Raw genomic sequence first — 14,561 nt, 5'->3', positions numbered from 1 at the left:
TGCCTCGTGCAGTGTACGTGGGGTAACGACGAGAGATTAACACCTCACGACGAGCTCCCGATCACAAATCGTGAGGTCGCAAGAAAATCAAGCATGTTTGAAATCCTGGTCGCTCCTCGTGAAGGCATCACAGTTGAAGCCGTGCTGCGACCAGATTTACCTCATCCTTTCACAGAGAGCATGCGCAATCTCTGATGTCACCTCAAAAACTATTATTTGTAGTTTAAGTGTTGCAAATTCACACTACAAATCATGTTTTAATAGCAAAAAAAAGACCGCATTTCCACGTTCGGTGCGTGTCGCCGCGTACCCTGCGCCGTAGGCTCTGCGTTGGTGTAACGCGCAACCATAAATCAGCCTTCAGTGTGTGCGCTGTCTGCTGTAGGCCGTCAGGTCACCCACCTTTTCGTTTCATCTCGTTCCCACCTCCTGCGTGTAAATTCTTTTCACTTAGCACAAAAAGAGCTATTTATGTTAAGCATAGGATAAAAGTTTGAACTCGGATTTTTGGGAAGTATTTTCAAGATCGTTATTTTAATAGCGGGACTATTTCCAGCGGCGCCTGTGTCGAGGAGCGCTTCGGACGCGTCACGTGATCGCGCTGGACCAATAACAGCGGCCCCTGATGTAAACAAACCTGACGTCATACAATGTTGGCGCAACCTCGTCTTCCCAAATATGTAGAAAAATACAATATAATGAGCCAAAAAGTGCACAAAAATGACTAAAACAGTATTATATGATGCCACAATGAAGATGAATTATAAACTAAAGTGAAATAATAAAAATCGCCCATAATGTGATTTCGTTTTTATCATTGTGCTGTACTGTTCGGAACAACTCTTTTTTCTCTTCTCATTTTGCTGGGACGTCGGTTCCTCCGCGAGACACAACTTTTGCGGTATGTGTTCATTGTTATGTCTAAAAATGATGCGCAGTGCCCACCCAATCAGAAACGGTACAGATATTTTGGGATTTTTTAAATATATATATATAAAAAAATAAAATTATAAAAAAATAAAGGATCCCATAACCTTTGATCGGGTGGGCAGGACGCACGTTTGTGTGGGCAGAGCGCACCCCTGCCCCAAAACCGGCCTCGAGTTCCAGTACACAGAGGTCCGACGGGAGGATTATGATCGTATAGTGTGAGCAGATGGGTCGCATCCGAGCATCGGCTCGTACAGTGTGAGACCATAAATCGTGGGCTGTGAACTTTTGAACTCCGCGATCTAGTCGTGCAGTGTGAGATGGGGCAGTCTCATACGATTCAAAATATCGCACAGTGTATTCCCGGCTTTAGATGAATCGTTCATTACAGTCTCAGATACTGTATAATCCATGGTGGCATGTCGGTTTCTTTTTGCCCAGAAGAAAAAAGAGCGACAACAACGACCCATAACTATGTTCTTCTCTGGAAAAAACACCCCTGCACCGCGGCTTTAGCAGAAAAAGACGCTACAGAGCGAGTCAGGATGCAGCAGAATCAGAAGAGCAGGGAAATACGCATCAGTCACAATCGGTCCTACTGTACTTATTGTATTTTTTTTCATAATCATTTTCCATTTTCTCCCCTTCAAATCCAATTAATCGAGTTGCGCTGGGGCGGGCTGATCTCCGCAATTTGAAGCCTTGTATAATAATTGTAGAAAAAAAAAAGGTTGCTACTTGCTACTGCCGATTTCACCACCATTTCATCACAGGTTCTTTTTGGAATGTAACCCCTGTGAAAAACAAGGGATTACTGTAATTAATAATTATAAATTTAAGTAAAAAATGAACTAGTTAAATATAATACGCTTTCCTACAAGTAATTTGAAGTCCCCTAGCAAAATAAAACTGGAAAGCTTCAGCTTCTGTTGGAGCCTGTTCCAGGTTACAGGTGCAGCATAGGAGAACGCCTTTTTGCCAAATTCAGTACGGACTGAGGGGGTAGCAAACGTGATGTAATCCAGGGGCCGGAGGCTATGATCAGAAAAAAAAATTCTAAAGAAAACCCTGGTTTAATTTCTTCAGTAGTTGGTCAATTTGGCATCTAAAAGAAAGGCTATAATCCAATTTTATGCCATGGTGTTTATAAGTGGCCCATTTAGAGTGTTTAGGAATCCGGAGCTAAGACCATCGGACTGCACACACTGCTTGCGGCTGGAAAGGTAGTTAGAGAACCAGCCAACAAGTCTGACATTCCAATGGTGGACAGTCACTGACATAAAATACTTTGATCGACTCTATCAAATGCCTTTGAAAGATCAATAAAAAGGGCAGCGCAGTATTTCTTGGCATCCATGGCTTCCACAATATCATTTATCACCTTAATGGCAGCAGTTGCTGTACTATACTGCTTCCTAAAACCTGACTGAAAGGGAGATTAAATATTGTCCAAACTCAGGTAGTCCTTGACCTGGTCATTCACCAGCTTTTCAAGAACTTTTGCTAAAATTGTGAGCTTGGAGATGGGTGTATAATTATTCAGTAAAGTGGGGTCACCCCCTTTCAGGAGAGGGAAGACAGGGGCAGTTTTCCACACATCAGGAATGACGTTGCTCTGGATAGAAAGATTACAAATGTGAGATATAGGCTGAGCTATAATACGTGCAGCCAAACGTAAAAAGTAAGGGGAAGATTAGAGACATTTTTGGCATATCCATTTTCATGTTAGAAATCAGACATTTACATTTACATTTATATTTGCAACACCCTCTAACAGTTGGCTCAGTCCCTAGGCCTACCAGATATTGAAATACCCCTGGGGAAGACACTAAACCCCCATATACCTAAGTGGAGCTTTATGTTGAACTTTATTAAGATTATAAAGGTGCTGACAGGGCAAGTGCAAAAGGTTTGCCATTGTCAAGTCAAGTAAACTTTATTGTTAAAACTGCCATATGTACAGACAATACAGATAATAGAAATGGTGTTTCCTTCATATCCATGGTGAGAAAAAAACCCAACAAAACAATAAACATGAAATACAAATAAAATTAAAGCTGCAAGCAGCGATGAACGGGCCCTCGCACCTTGTGCACATTCAGGCTGCAGTGGAAGCTTGTATGACTTGCATGTAGATTCTTCAGGCCTGGACATCATTTTTGTGGTTAATTTCCTTTCCTCATATTAATTATATTGTACATATTAATTTCCCTCGTTTAATAGTCACATTACAAACGTTACAAACCAACCCATCAATCCATCCATCCGTCCATGATAGGATAGGATAAGTTTATTGACTTATAAGGTGTGATGACCTTCATTAGTCTTCTAATTTTATCACGTTTTCAGTCATTTTTAGGACCAGGTATGTTGTGGAGATTAATAATTGTTGCCCAGTTTAATTTGTTCTGAGAGGGTTATTATGCATTACCTTAAACTATGCAAATTGTGTGTCTTCCCCAGGCTTTGTGAGCTACGACAACCCAGTGTCATCGCAGGCAGCCATCCAGTCAATGAATGGTTTTCAAATCGGTATGAAAAGGTTGAAGGTCCAATTGAAGCGCTCAAAGAATGACAGCAAGCCCTACTGAAGGTGCTGAGGCTCTTTACATTTGGCTAGACAGGCATTATCATATGTGAAGTATGTAAAGCAATTAAGATAGTCTTCTTTAAAACCTGTTCTGTCCATTACAGGGTAGATGCACTTCCTATCCTGGTCATTTGAACTGTGTTTCCCTCTTAAGAGGTAAGAGAAACAAGTGACCAACGAGTCAAAATGGATTCATTTTGCTGTGGTAGGTAATGCAATACACTTGAGATACTTTTCAAGATAATATATGTTGTGCACAACGCTTTACGGTGCCAAATTAATTTGCTGCTCTTCCTCTCCACTATCCATACATGGTATATGGCCTACAGAAGCAAGTTGGAGCTTGAGAAGACATATTTGTGGTATATTTAACCCTATAATGCCAGATGTATCAGAATCAGAATCAGAATCAGGTTTATTAGGTCAGTTTATAAACTGTTTTTGACTTCGGATACACCGGCGGCGGCACGATGGAATTGTGCGCCTGTTCATGTTTGATACATTAATTTTTAATTTTACAATTAATTGTACAACTCCCATGATCAAAAAAGGGGGAAAAAAGTTCTTTACAAACCCAGGAAAAAAATAAAACTAAATAAAAATTACATAAACGTACCTAATGTATTCATAATGATAGTAAAAATAACTATTACAAAATTGGAAGTGTTTTTGATTCCAATATGGACCTCAAATAAAACGTTTTTCTTTGGGTGTACAATTTAATTTCAGGCATTAAAGGGTTAACTGTGCTTTGTTGTCTTCTAAATATTGCTGTCATTTGAAATCTTCATACAGTAATGTCAAAATGTGACAACTTATGGGAAAAAAGGTTTGAATGACATTTGGAATGGTACAAATATAGACTTCTCAAAAGAATCAGCTCACTCAGCTGATCTTTTTAATCTTAAACCAAAGTTGTTGCAGTTGCAATTTCTCAGATTTGAAATATCTTCTATACAACTGGTTCCTACACTTTTGAAAACCAGAATCAAATCAATTAAACGTCTGGGAAATTGATGTGGTCAGCTAAGTGGCAGAGGGGGTTGATGATCAGTTTCAGCTGCATTTGGTTTAGGGTCAGTGAACAACTTATGTTACCAGCATGTGCACACATGCACAACTCCCAAAACAGGAGTGATTTTACAGCTGGAAGGATGGAAGCCACTGCTATTTTCTTCCGTCCTCATTGTTTTTCTTTTTTTTGACGGTTTTTTACAAGTTTGGCATTTGCCTCAGGCCGCTGTCATTAATGGTATCATGAGGTGATACCTGGACCCAGCAGGTATCACATTTAAAGAAGAATTAAAGAAGGCACATTTATATGTACCATTGCCAGAAGGTTTGCTGTCTCTCAGCACAATCTCAAGAGCATGGAGGAGATTCCAGGAGACAGGTAGTTATTCTAGAAGAGGTGGACTGTGAAGGTCCTTAACCCGTCAGCAGGACCAGGATCTACCCACCCACCCCCCGATATTCTCCACAACACACACCAATCTTCCATGTACAATGTATATAAACTAATATCCCCCGAGTCCATGAATCAATCCTGATTCCCCCAACTTAAATAGTCCAGTCTCAACTGTCCATAACAATCAGAATCAACTTTATTGGCCAAGTTTGAGCATTGTCCAACAAGGAATTTGACTCCGGTAATTTCGCTCACTGTAGCCAGATTTAAAAATAGAAAACAGTAAATCAACAGATGTGGCACTTATTAACATATATACAGTAAAAAACTGAAAGGTGCAGCAGTATGAGGTAGAAAAATGACGGCTCTAAATAAAATAACATATATACAATTTTTTTTAAAGTGAAAGGTGCAGCAGAACGAGGCAGACATGATTGTTGTTGGAAGATGCATTGTTGCAGCACGTGGTAGTGCCATTAAATTACTGTTATTATTGTTATTGCATTGCATTCGAAAAAGAAAAGTAAAAAAAAAAAGGAGCAATCTCACTAGCTTAGTTCTTGCCCAGTCGTAGTATATTCAAAGGGTAAAAAAAAGAAAAACCCAATTGATAATCTCCTCCGGGAAAGGAATATTCCAGTGAAATCTACTTTTTTGGGTGGGGCTCTGAAATATCTGTCTTGTTCCTCAGACTTGGCTCCCCATTGTTGCTCACTCCACCAAACATTTAAAGATTAGAAGGCTTTCGTTTTCCGATGAGCTTTCATCTGCTCCGTCCCCAAAGCCGTCCGTAGTTGGCCTCTTAAAAGCGTATCCGTTTTCTTTCTTCTAATGAGTCTGTGCAATACCTCCTGTTTATTTTTATTTCGGCTATCAATATGTCTTCGTGTCATCCACACGAAGACAAGCTCAGGCCTAAACTCAAAAGTATTTTAGTAAACCAGTGTATCATCCATATGATGCCCGGCCATGTTCCTGAGGGGAAAGATTGGAAGATGCCATTTTCGTGGAACCACTTTTACTGTATCCCTGCAACTTTTCTGAAATGTGAAAGATCAACATGTTTTACACAATTGATACATTTCCATTTATTTCAGAAGATATTCACTCAGCTATGCAAAAAGGGGTGCCAATAATGGTGTAGGAAATGAGATTGTCCTACCCAGCTCTGTGCATCATCTTCATCCTCATCCTCTGAACTTCCATTATCATTTCTCGCATTGGTATACAATTCACTCAATAACTATTAAATATCCAACACTGGTTCCCTAAATGTTACGAAAGGATTATGACTACTGCCTGGATTCATAATGGGACCATCTTCTCCTTCAGAGTATTTGCTCTTGGCCATATTCAAAGTCTTATGTTGAAATAAAATGCAGACTACATAAAACTTTTTTTTAACATCCCAGTTCCATACTGATCACCACTCTGTGGTGAATTCCTAGCCTTTTACGGAGAGAGTGTATAATTGATCAATCTGTTGCTATCACTTGGTTTATTTCCTAGTGTATCTCAATTCAATTAAATTCAATTTTATTTATATAGCGTCTATTACAACAGAAGATGTCTCTAGGCGCTTTCCAGAGACCCAGAACATAAACCCCCGAGCAATTATTTCATAAATATAACATAAACAATGGCAGGTAAAAAACTCCCCTAGTGGTAGAAAAACCTTAAACCAAACCGTGGCAAGAAAAACTCCCCTTTAGTAGGGGAGGGGAAAAAACCTTGAGCAGGACCTGGATCATAAGGGGGGGGTTCCTGCCGGAGGCCAGCAGAGCAAGAAAAGAGAGAACATACAGAGAGAATGAAGAACAGAGAAAGGAGAGACACAGACACAATGGCTAACTGGTGCACTACACATCTTTCTGGAAGTTATCTTACTCCATATGCAACCCGATTACTAAATGTCCGACATAGGTCCGAAGTAGATGGGGTTCAGGTGTTTGCATGCAGTTTAAAAGTCCGAACGATGTCTTATACGATCACAAACCCGATTGAACTGCTGCATGTAAACGTACTGACTGAGTATTGCTACTGTAGCCTGGCGTGAGCCTGTGAGTCCGAGCTCAGGGCAAAGGAAATATTACGGACAAATCGTTTTACACACGGATCTATGGAGCTAGAACAGTCTCATAATTGACAAATGCACAGACCAATTTGCAAATACACACACCGTTTCACAAATACACAGAACAATTCACACGTGCGTAGGGCAAGATACACAAATGTATTTTTGATGCACACACAAATATAACCTGATTTACAAACGTTTTTTGTCTGTGAGCTGCGCTGGATTTGTGTGTGACTTTTGAGACTCCCCTGACGTGACTCAATTCACAAATACGTTTTTTTAACACAGAAGGATCTGCAACCAATCAGATGTCTTCCTTTGTTTAAGCCAATCATAAGAGCGCACTCCACGTGGGGGACGATTTACTCTAAACCAATCAGATTAAAGGGGCGGATACACCTGCTGTTTGAGCTGCGTTAGCGCCGTTCGCTTAGAAAAGTGATAAATATTTGGAGTTGGTGGAGTAAAGATAAATAAACAGCAACAGGAGATAAAAGATAAATAAACAGGATGGAGAGGAGATCACTGTTCTGCTTTTCTTGTGATCCCGGTAAAGAAAACAGCGCGATCAGAGATGGTTTGTCGGGCCGTTCAACCAGAGCCGTCGGGAGAGCTCTTAGTCCTGCCGATGCAGCAACTGATGATGCAAATACACACACCGATATGCACACACAAATAATATTGGAAAAATAATACCCCCATATGTAGACAGCAGACACTGAGGTGGCCAGAGGGCAGTACTGCAGGTCAGGATGTCAGCCGGCTTCTACCAGACATCTATACTGGAACGATGGACAACTATGATGGTTATGAGATATTTATAATTAATAAAAAATGGAAGAGGAGAAGAGAAGGGTGAGAGGCACCGCCCAGTGGATCATGTCGGTGCCCCCCTGCAGCATAGGCCTATAGCAACATATCTACCGCAAAGCTATATTTGAGACTAACTATTATAGTCTTGTTCTATAGCTGCAACTATGACTACTGACTCTAACACACTAGAGTTTACACTACCTAGAGATTTACCAACACCAGCTAGAGGTTTACTAAACACTAACTATAGGCTTTACTAAACAGAAAGGTTTTAAGTTTAGTTTTAAAGGTGGAGGTGGTGTCAGCCTCTTTAACCCAGATTGGAAGTTGGTTCCATAGTAATGGTTCCTGATAGCAGAACGCCCGCCCTCCAAATCTACATTTGGATACTCTAGGACAGGCATGGGCAAACTACGGCCCCCTGGGCCACATACGGCCCGTTAGGCTTTTTAATCCGGCCCGCCAGACTCGTCCAAATTATAGTAAAAACCTTGTTAATTTTCCCCTTTCCCTGCAATGCCCACGTTTCCCCAATAGATGGCGCTTGCGCACTCAAACACATTGACCGTTGTTGGAGTGGCGCGTATTTCATTTCGTTTCATGTCGCCATTCGAGCCCTTCTGTAAAAATCAGCGGATCAAAGAGAAGGAAAGTGGACAGTGACTGCCGAGTATTTAATCCCTGCGGAAAACGGCACAGAAGATGCTGGTGTTGTTTGGCTCAACCTACGTGTGTGAGCAGACTTTCAGCGTCAGGAACTTTAACAAAGCCCGTCACAGATCCCGGTTACTGACAAACACCTCACATCTAACCTGAGCTCTGCCACAACAAAACTCCAGACTTTGATGCACTGGCAAAAAACACTGTTCCCACTGAAATCTACGGATGCGTATTGCATTCACTTGAGAAAAAAAACTGCTCTGTTTTTCTGAATTAACGAGATAATTATCTCAGAATTCTGAGAAAAGTTTTAATTAAAAAAAAAAAGATTTTTTTTCTCATTAAAACTTTTTTCTTCGGACTCTCAAGTGAAAGCAATACGCTTCAATAGAAATTGGTCAGTTTTTCTGCTGTTATGAAAAAATGCATATGGAAATTTCGAATGTGCATCTTTTAATTAAAGTGCATTTACGCACAGCAGCGGTACGGTGGTTTCATTAACACACCGCATATCGCTCTTAATTTCAATTTCTAGTTTCTGCTGCAGGTAGGATATTTACTACAGCCTATGTGTGTGTGCTTAGGGACGGACACGTGTACTGTTTGTGCGTGAAGGTGAGGGCATCCGTGGCGTGGTTCTAGAGCGCGCAGTCAGGATAATCCATCCATGATTTTGCAGGGTTTAACACAATTACACAATTGCGCTTGAGTATTTCATTGAGTAATAGTATGTTTTGAATGTTGAAAGTGATTCCATTCCTTTTTTAATAAATGTTGATTTCTTTAACTTTGTACCTTCGATTGAAACGTATTAAAAACAGAAGTAATCTCCAGGTTTGATAAATCACAGTGCGTATGCTTTTAATCTATTTGCATTTTCTTCCTCAGTATTGTGCAAAATAATTGCATATTCCTTGAGACAAACTTATTAACTAATAAGGGCTATTTTGCATATTTGAAAGACAGTCCTCAGTGCAAATCTGTTAATAAATCGGGTTGTACATTTATTTGCGTGTCATTACTGTGCTATGAGGTTTGCACAAACTACATGCAATGCTTTAGTATATCCAGCCCAAACACTCCATCCAAAAGCTCCTGGTCCGCCCCCTCTGTCAAATTTTAGAACCCATTGTGGCCCGTGAGTCAAAAAGTTTGCCCACCCCTGCTCTAGGAACTACGAGTAAACCTGCACTCCGAGAACGGAGAGCTCTGCCAGGAACATACGGTACAGGTCTTGCAAATTAATGCGGAGCTAAACCGCTTTGGGCTTTATACGCATGAAATACAATTTTGAATTGGATTCTGAATTTTACGGGTAGCCAATGGAGCGACGCTAACACTGGAGAGACGTGGTCTCTCCTGCTGATTCTTGTCAGCACTCGTGCTGCTGCATTTTGGATCAGCTGGAGCCTAGTCAGCAAATTACTTGGACATCCTGCTAATAACACATTACAGTAATCTAGTCTAGAAGATACAAACGCATGAACTAGTTTTTCTGCATCACTCTGCAAGAGGATTTTCCTAATCTTTGCAATATTACAGAGATAGAAAAATGCTATTTTACAAACCTGATTAATATATTGTTTAAATGACACATCCTGATAACAACACCAGTCCTTGATGTCCCTAAGACATGCCTGAAGTTTAACTAACAGTTCTGTTTCATCCGGCTTCATTTTACTGTTAAAGAAGCTCATAAAGTCTTCACTACTGAGAGCTGCAGGAATACACGGCTCAACACAGTTGTGACTCTTTGTCAGCCTGGCTACAGTGCTGAACAGGAAACGTGGGTTACTTTTGTTTTCCTCTATCAACGATGAATAATAATAATATTATTAATAGTTATTAATAGTATCTGTTAATAATTAAAACTAACAACAGATTCCTGCCAATTGTCTCATCGTTTATATTGTTAAACACTACCTACACACACCTATATACAGTATATATATACACAAACCAAAACTCACGATGCATTTATGTGGCAGTGTTACAAGGCAACGACATTAGGTATTAGGACTGCCATCAGGTTTTGGGATACTTGGACTCTGTCAGACGCTGATGCAGTGGGTCCTGGGTTCCTCCTAGTGCATAATAATGCCCAGCCTTGTGAAAGAAAAGAATGCATGCAGTTCCTGGATGATGAAGAGAATGATACCATTGACTACCCTCCACCCACCACTACCAAAACAATACCAAATCCAGATCAAAATAAATATTTTTTCCCCATTGAAATCTCATCTGTTTTACAGTATTCCTTTAATTTTTTGGAGCAGTGTATATATTTACACACACACACACACACACACACACACACACACACACACACACACACACACACACACACACACACACACACACACACACACACACACACACACACACACACAAATGGTGCTCTTTTACACTGGTGCATCTTACCAAGTACTTACAGTAATGGTGGTACAATGGACAGGTACAATAACTGACATCCACTCAAAATTTAAAACAGTTGTCCGATTGTGGTAGGCCAAATTGCAACTGCATATATGGCAAAATGACTTTGTCACAAATGCCACAAAAAGCCACATTAGACCCCCCTCCCCTTTCTTTTGTGTGTCTCTGTCCAACCACAGTTTTTAACCCATGATTGTCTCTTTGTTGTGTTTTTTGTTGTCTTTTTTCAGATCTCTGCCTGTTTGCTGTTACGTAATGATGTGGCTTCATAGTTCATCGTCAAGTCTTTGTGCTCTGCACTGTTTGCGTTTGTTTTTGCATTATCCAGGATTACTTTTTTTTTCTATGCGTTATGCTATTATTTAATAAACATTCAATTTAGAGCCAGTTTAACAAAAGGCATTTGAAGCAAAAAGGAACATATATTTTTCTAGAGTTAACCATCACTTGATATTATACTTTTTGACAGGAGTCGGACCTTTCAGTCAAAAATGAAAAAAAAATCCTTCCAATGCACCTTTCCTCACCTTTTTTTCTGCTGTGAGAAACAAGTTATTTATCTTTATTTGTTGTTGTGTGTGAATGCCGGTGTATATATCTTATTAATGAATAAATGATTGAATATAAACAAACATAATAAATAAAGTATTTCAAGTAAGCTAATGATAATATTTGTTGTTTTTTTTTAATACTTTTCTGGACTGGAAAATGGATGAAACTTAAGCAATAGATTAACAATTCCCAATGTAATGAAATGAAAAGAAGGTAAATTCCTGTAACATTCAGTTTATGTTTTATTTTCTGTGTTCAGTGAAAATCTTTTTGAGTTAACTTATTTCTGCTGTGGTATGATGAGTTAATAACATTATGATCCTTTTGGTTTAACTGCTCTCTTATGACTGTTTCCTTTCAGTCAGCAAAGTTCAACAGACTCATTAAGTTCTACAAGAAGCTTTTGTCTTTTATCTGAAGTCCAATTTACACTTTAAGACTGCATTTGTTTGTTTTAGAAATGCGAATTACAAAAGGATTCCATAATTGTTTTTGTTCACGATTGAGTGCTTCCGGTTTTGTTTTGTTTTTTATATTTTAACTTGATCTGCCATTAATTACAAGAATTGTATTAAATGTTTGAGTTTTGTTAAAAAGAAAAATGTGTGCTGTTATAGAAATTAGTTTTAAAATCTTTTTTTGTTTGTTTGCTTCTACACAGTGAAACAGAAACAAGAGTGGTAATTCCACAATTTTTGTCAGGGTTTGAAACTCCAGAAACCTAACAGACCCACTATTACTGAAGCTGGAATTTTTTTTGTGTTTTTTTTTTTATATATTCATGGACAAATGAAATGAACCCATTTGTTTAATGATATATTTATCTTGAGTGAAACTAAACTAAGCCAATTGTTTCTACAGTTTCCTATGTGGATACAAAAATTCAATTGTATTTTAATAGAACCATACAAACCTGTGTAAGTTGGCACCAATTTTGGGAAATGACACGTTTTATTACATGTAAATTTTATGTTCTTCTAAGGAGAAGAAAAGTGGCCCAAAGAAGGGAAACCGGTGATCTGTTGACAAATCACTGGTGTTCGGTGTTCACTCATTCATATTAAGAGCAGGTTGACCTGTGTGGAATGTAAATATTTCTAACTTTTGTGAACCTAAATGCTAACTGTGGTAGACGGCTGTCACTGAGATGTTTAGACTACAGTGGTCACCAACCCTGGTCCTCCAGATCTACTGTCCTGCAGTTTTTAGATGCACACCGTGATACAAGGAGCTGTGTCCAGACCTTGATGACAGGCTAATGAGGACCGTTAATTAGAATCAGGTGTGCTGAGGCCCAAAAACATCCAAATCATGCGGGACAGTAGATCTTAAAGACCAGGGTTGGTGACCACTGGACTATGAGGAAGCACAAAAATGTTGCAATTGAATATCATTTATTTAACTTATAAAGATTGTGGTACTCTGTTTACCTTTTGAGGTTACGCGACAGACAGGAATCTGTCATGTGATCAGCTGATCTCAGGTGTTGTAACTCAAAATGCTGACTCAGATGTTGTATATGTGACTGATTTCAGATATACAACATACATTTGGACATAATATTTAGTCCTGGTGCAGTTTGGGTGGCAGTGTGTGTTTTTTTTTTGTTCTTTTTTTATAAATATGTATTGTATTTTGGAACCAATAACACCCTCCAAACTGTCTGAAATTGTTAAAAGGTGAAAACTCAACTAGACAGATGCCCATTCCTCTGTATCACTGAACTGACTGCATTTTTTGTAGCTGTTGATGAGTAGTAGATTGTAGTCTAAACAAATATTGCTAGTAGTTAACTGTATTACTTTCAGCCATTTATATATTTATTCATTTTATTTTGTTTAGATATGTTTCTCTAGCCTCTGGGTTGTTTTAAAAAAAAGTGTAGTGCTGTCCAGCTGTCATTTCTTAAATCATTCTGTGTGATCTCAGTGGCCTGGTTGGTTGTGTGCTTTCTGTAAAAATAAAAAAAAAAGCCTTTAAAATTGTAGTCATTCCTGTGTGCATGGTATTGCAGTTTTGAATATATTTACTGACACAATATTCTACATACCACTTTCATCATACTGTGCTGCAACTTAAAAAATACAAACACACTGTTGCTTTGTTTGTGTGAGGCAGTTCAGTAGTTTTACCAATCATCATCAAACAGATTTTATGAATAGTTTTGCAAATTGTCTTTATTTTGAGTTTATGAATATGCATTTACAACATTACACCTTGAACATATATATCTTTGTATGGATCAAAGCGTTGTTTGCATCTAATTGTTTCCATCATAATACATAGACTGAACTATAAATAATATATCAAAATTGATCACATTACTATCATGTCTGTTTACATTACAACTTATACAACAATTATTATTAATTCAAGTTTGGATTGAGGAAATCCTCAAAGTATTCCTTCCACCATCCAACAATGTCCGCAGTCGAGGTCAACAGCTCCCCATCCGCAACGTAAACACTGTTGGCAGAGTACTGTTTTCACATTCTGAAGCGCCGGACGATTTGCCAGAATTTCTTCGAGGCCGACCAATAGTCCTCCTCCATGGCTTCACCGAAGTCCTCCCAGACCCCATTTTTTGCCTCAAGGACTGACCGAGCTGTGGTTTGCTTGGCCTGCGGGACCCCATCGACTGCCTCAGGAGTCCCACAGGCTAACATAGCTCAGTAGGACTTCTTCTTAAGCCTGACAGTATCTTTACTTCCGGTGTTCACCACTGGGTTCGTGAGTTGCTGGCACAACATGCACGAGAGACCTTCCATCCACAACTTCAAGCAGCCGAGTCAAAAATGGAGGCAGAGAAACATGGTCCACTCTGACTAAATGTCCCCCGCCTCCTTCGGAATCTGGGAGAAATTCTCCAGTAAATGGGAGTTGAACACATCCCTGACAGAGGGCTCAGCCAGACATTCCCAAAAGTCCCTCACAATACCCTTTGGGTCTGTCCAACTTCCACTTCTTTTTTTTTTTTTTTATATCTTTTAATTTCACAATAATTTTCACAATTCACATTTCCACATTCATGATTTCTATTCTAACTTCCACTTCTGCTATCTATCCAGCTCACCACCAGGTTGTGATCAGTTGAC

General features: G+C 39.3%; 1 protein-coding gene across 7 annotated transcripts in view; it reads left to right on the top strand.

The window, feature by feature from the left end:
- celf1 (cugbp, Elav-like family member 1) overlaps positions 1-13,432 on the top strand; it is a 148,602-nt gene extending 135,170 nt beyond the window's left edge. For 6 of the 7 annotated variants that reach the window (XM_061735647.1, XM_061735633.1, XM_061735675.1 and 3 more), the window contains 3 exons: positions 3,394-3,523; positions 3,625-3,725; positions 11,145-13,432. In XM_061735647.1, the coding sequence (XP_061591631.1) occupies positions 3,394-3,521 (128 nt within the window). In that variant the 3' untranslated portion in view covers positions 3,522-3,523; positions 3,625-3,725; positions 11,145-13,432. Of the gene's footprint in view, positions 1-3,393; positions 3,524-3,624; positions 3,726-3,849; positions 4,592-11,144 lie in introns of those variants that run through there. The other variant, XM_061735638.1, reaches the window with a different exon arrangement.
- The last annotated feature ends 1,129 nt before the right edge of the window (positions 13,433-14,561 follow it).

The sequence above is a fragment of the Cololabis saira genome, chromosome 2, assembly GCF_033807715.1.
Source record: "Cololabis saira isolate AMF1-May2022 chromosome 2, fColSai1.1, whole genome shotgun sequence".
Lineage (NCBI taxonomy): Eukaryota > Metazoa > Chordata > Actinopteri > Beloniformes > Belonidae > Cololabis > Cololabis saira.
The sequence above is the reverse complement of the archived record's forward strand: the minus strand, read 5'-3'. Positions and strand labels throughout refer to the sequence as shown.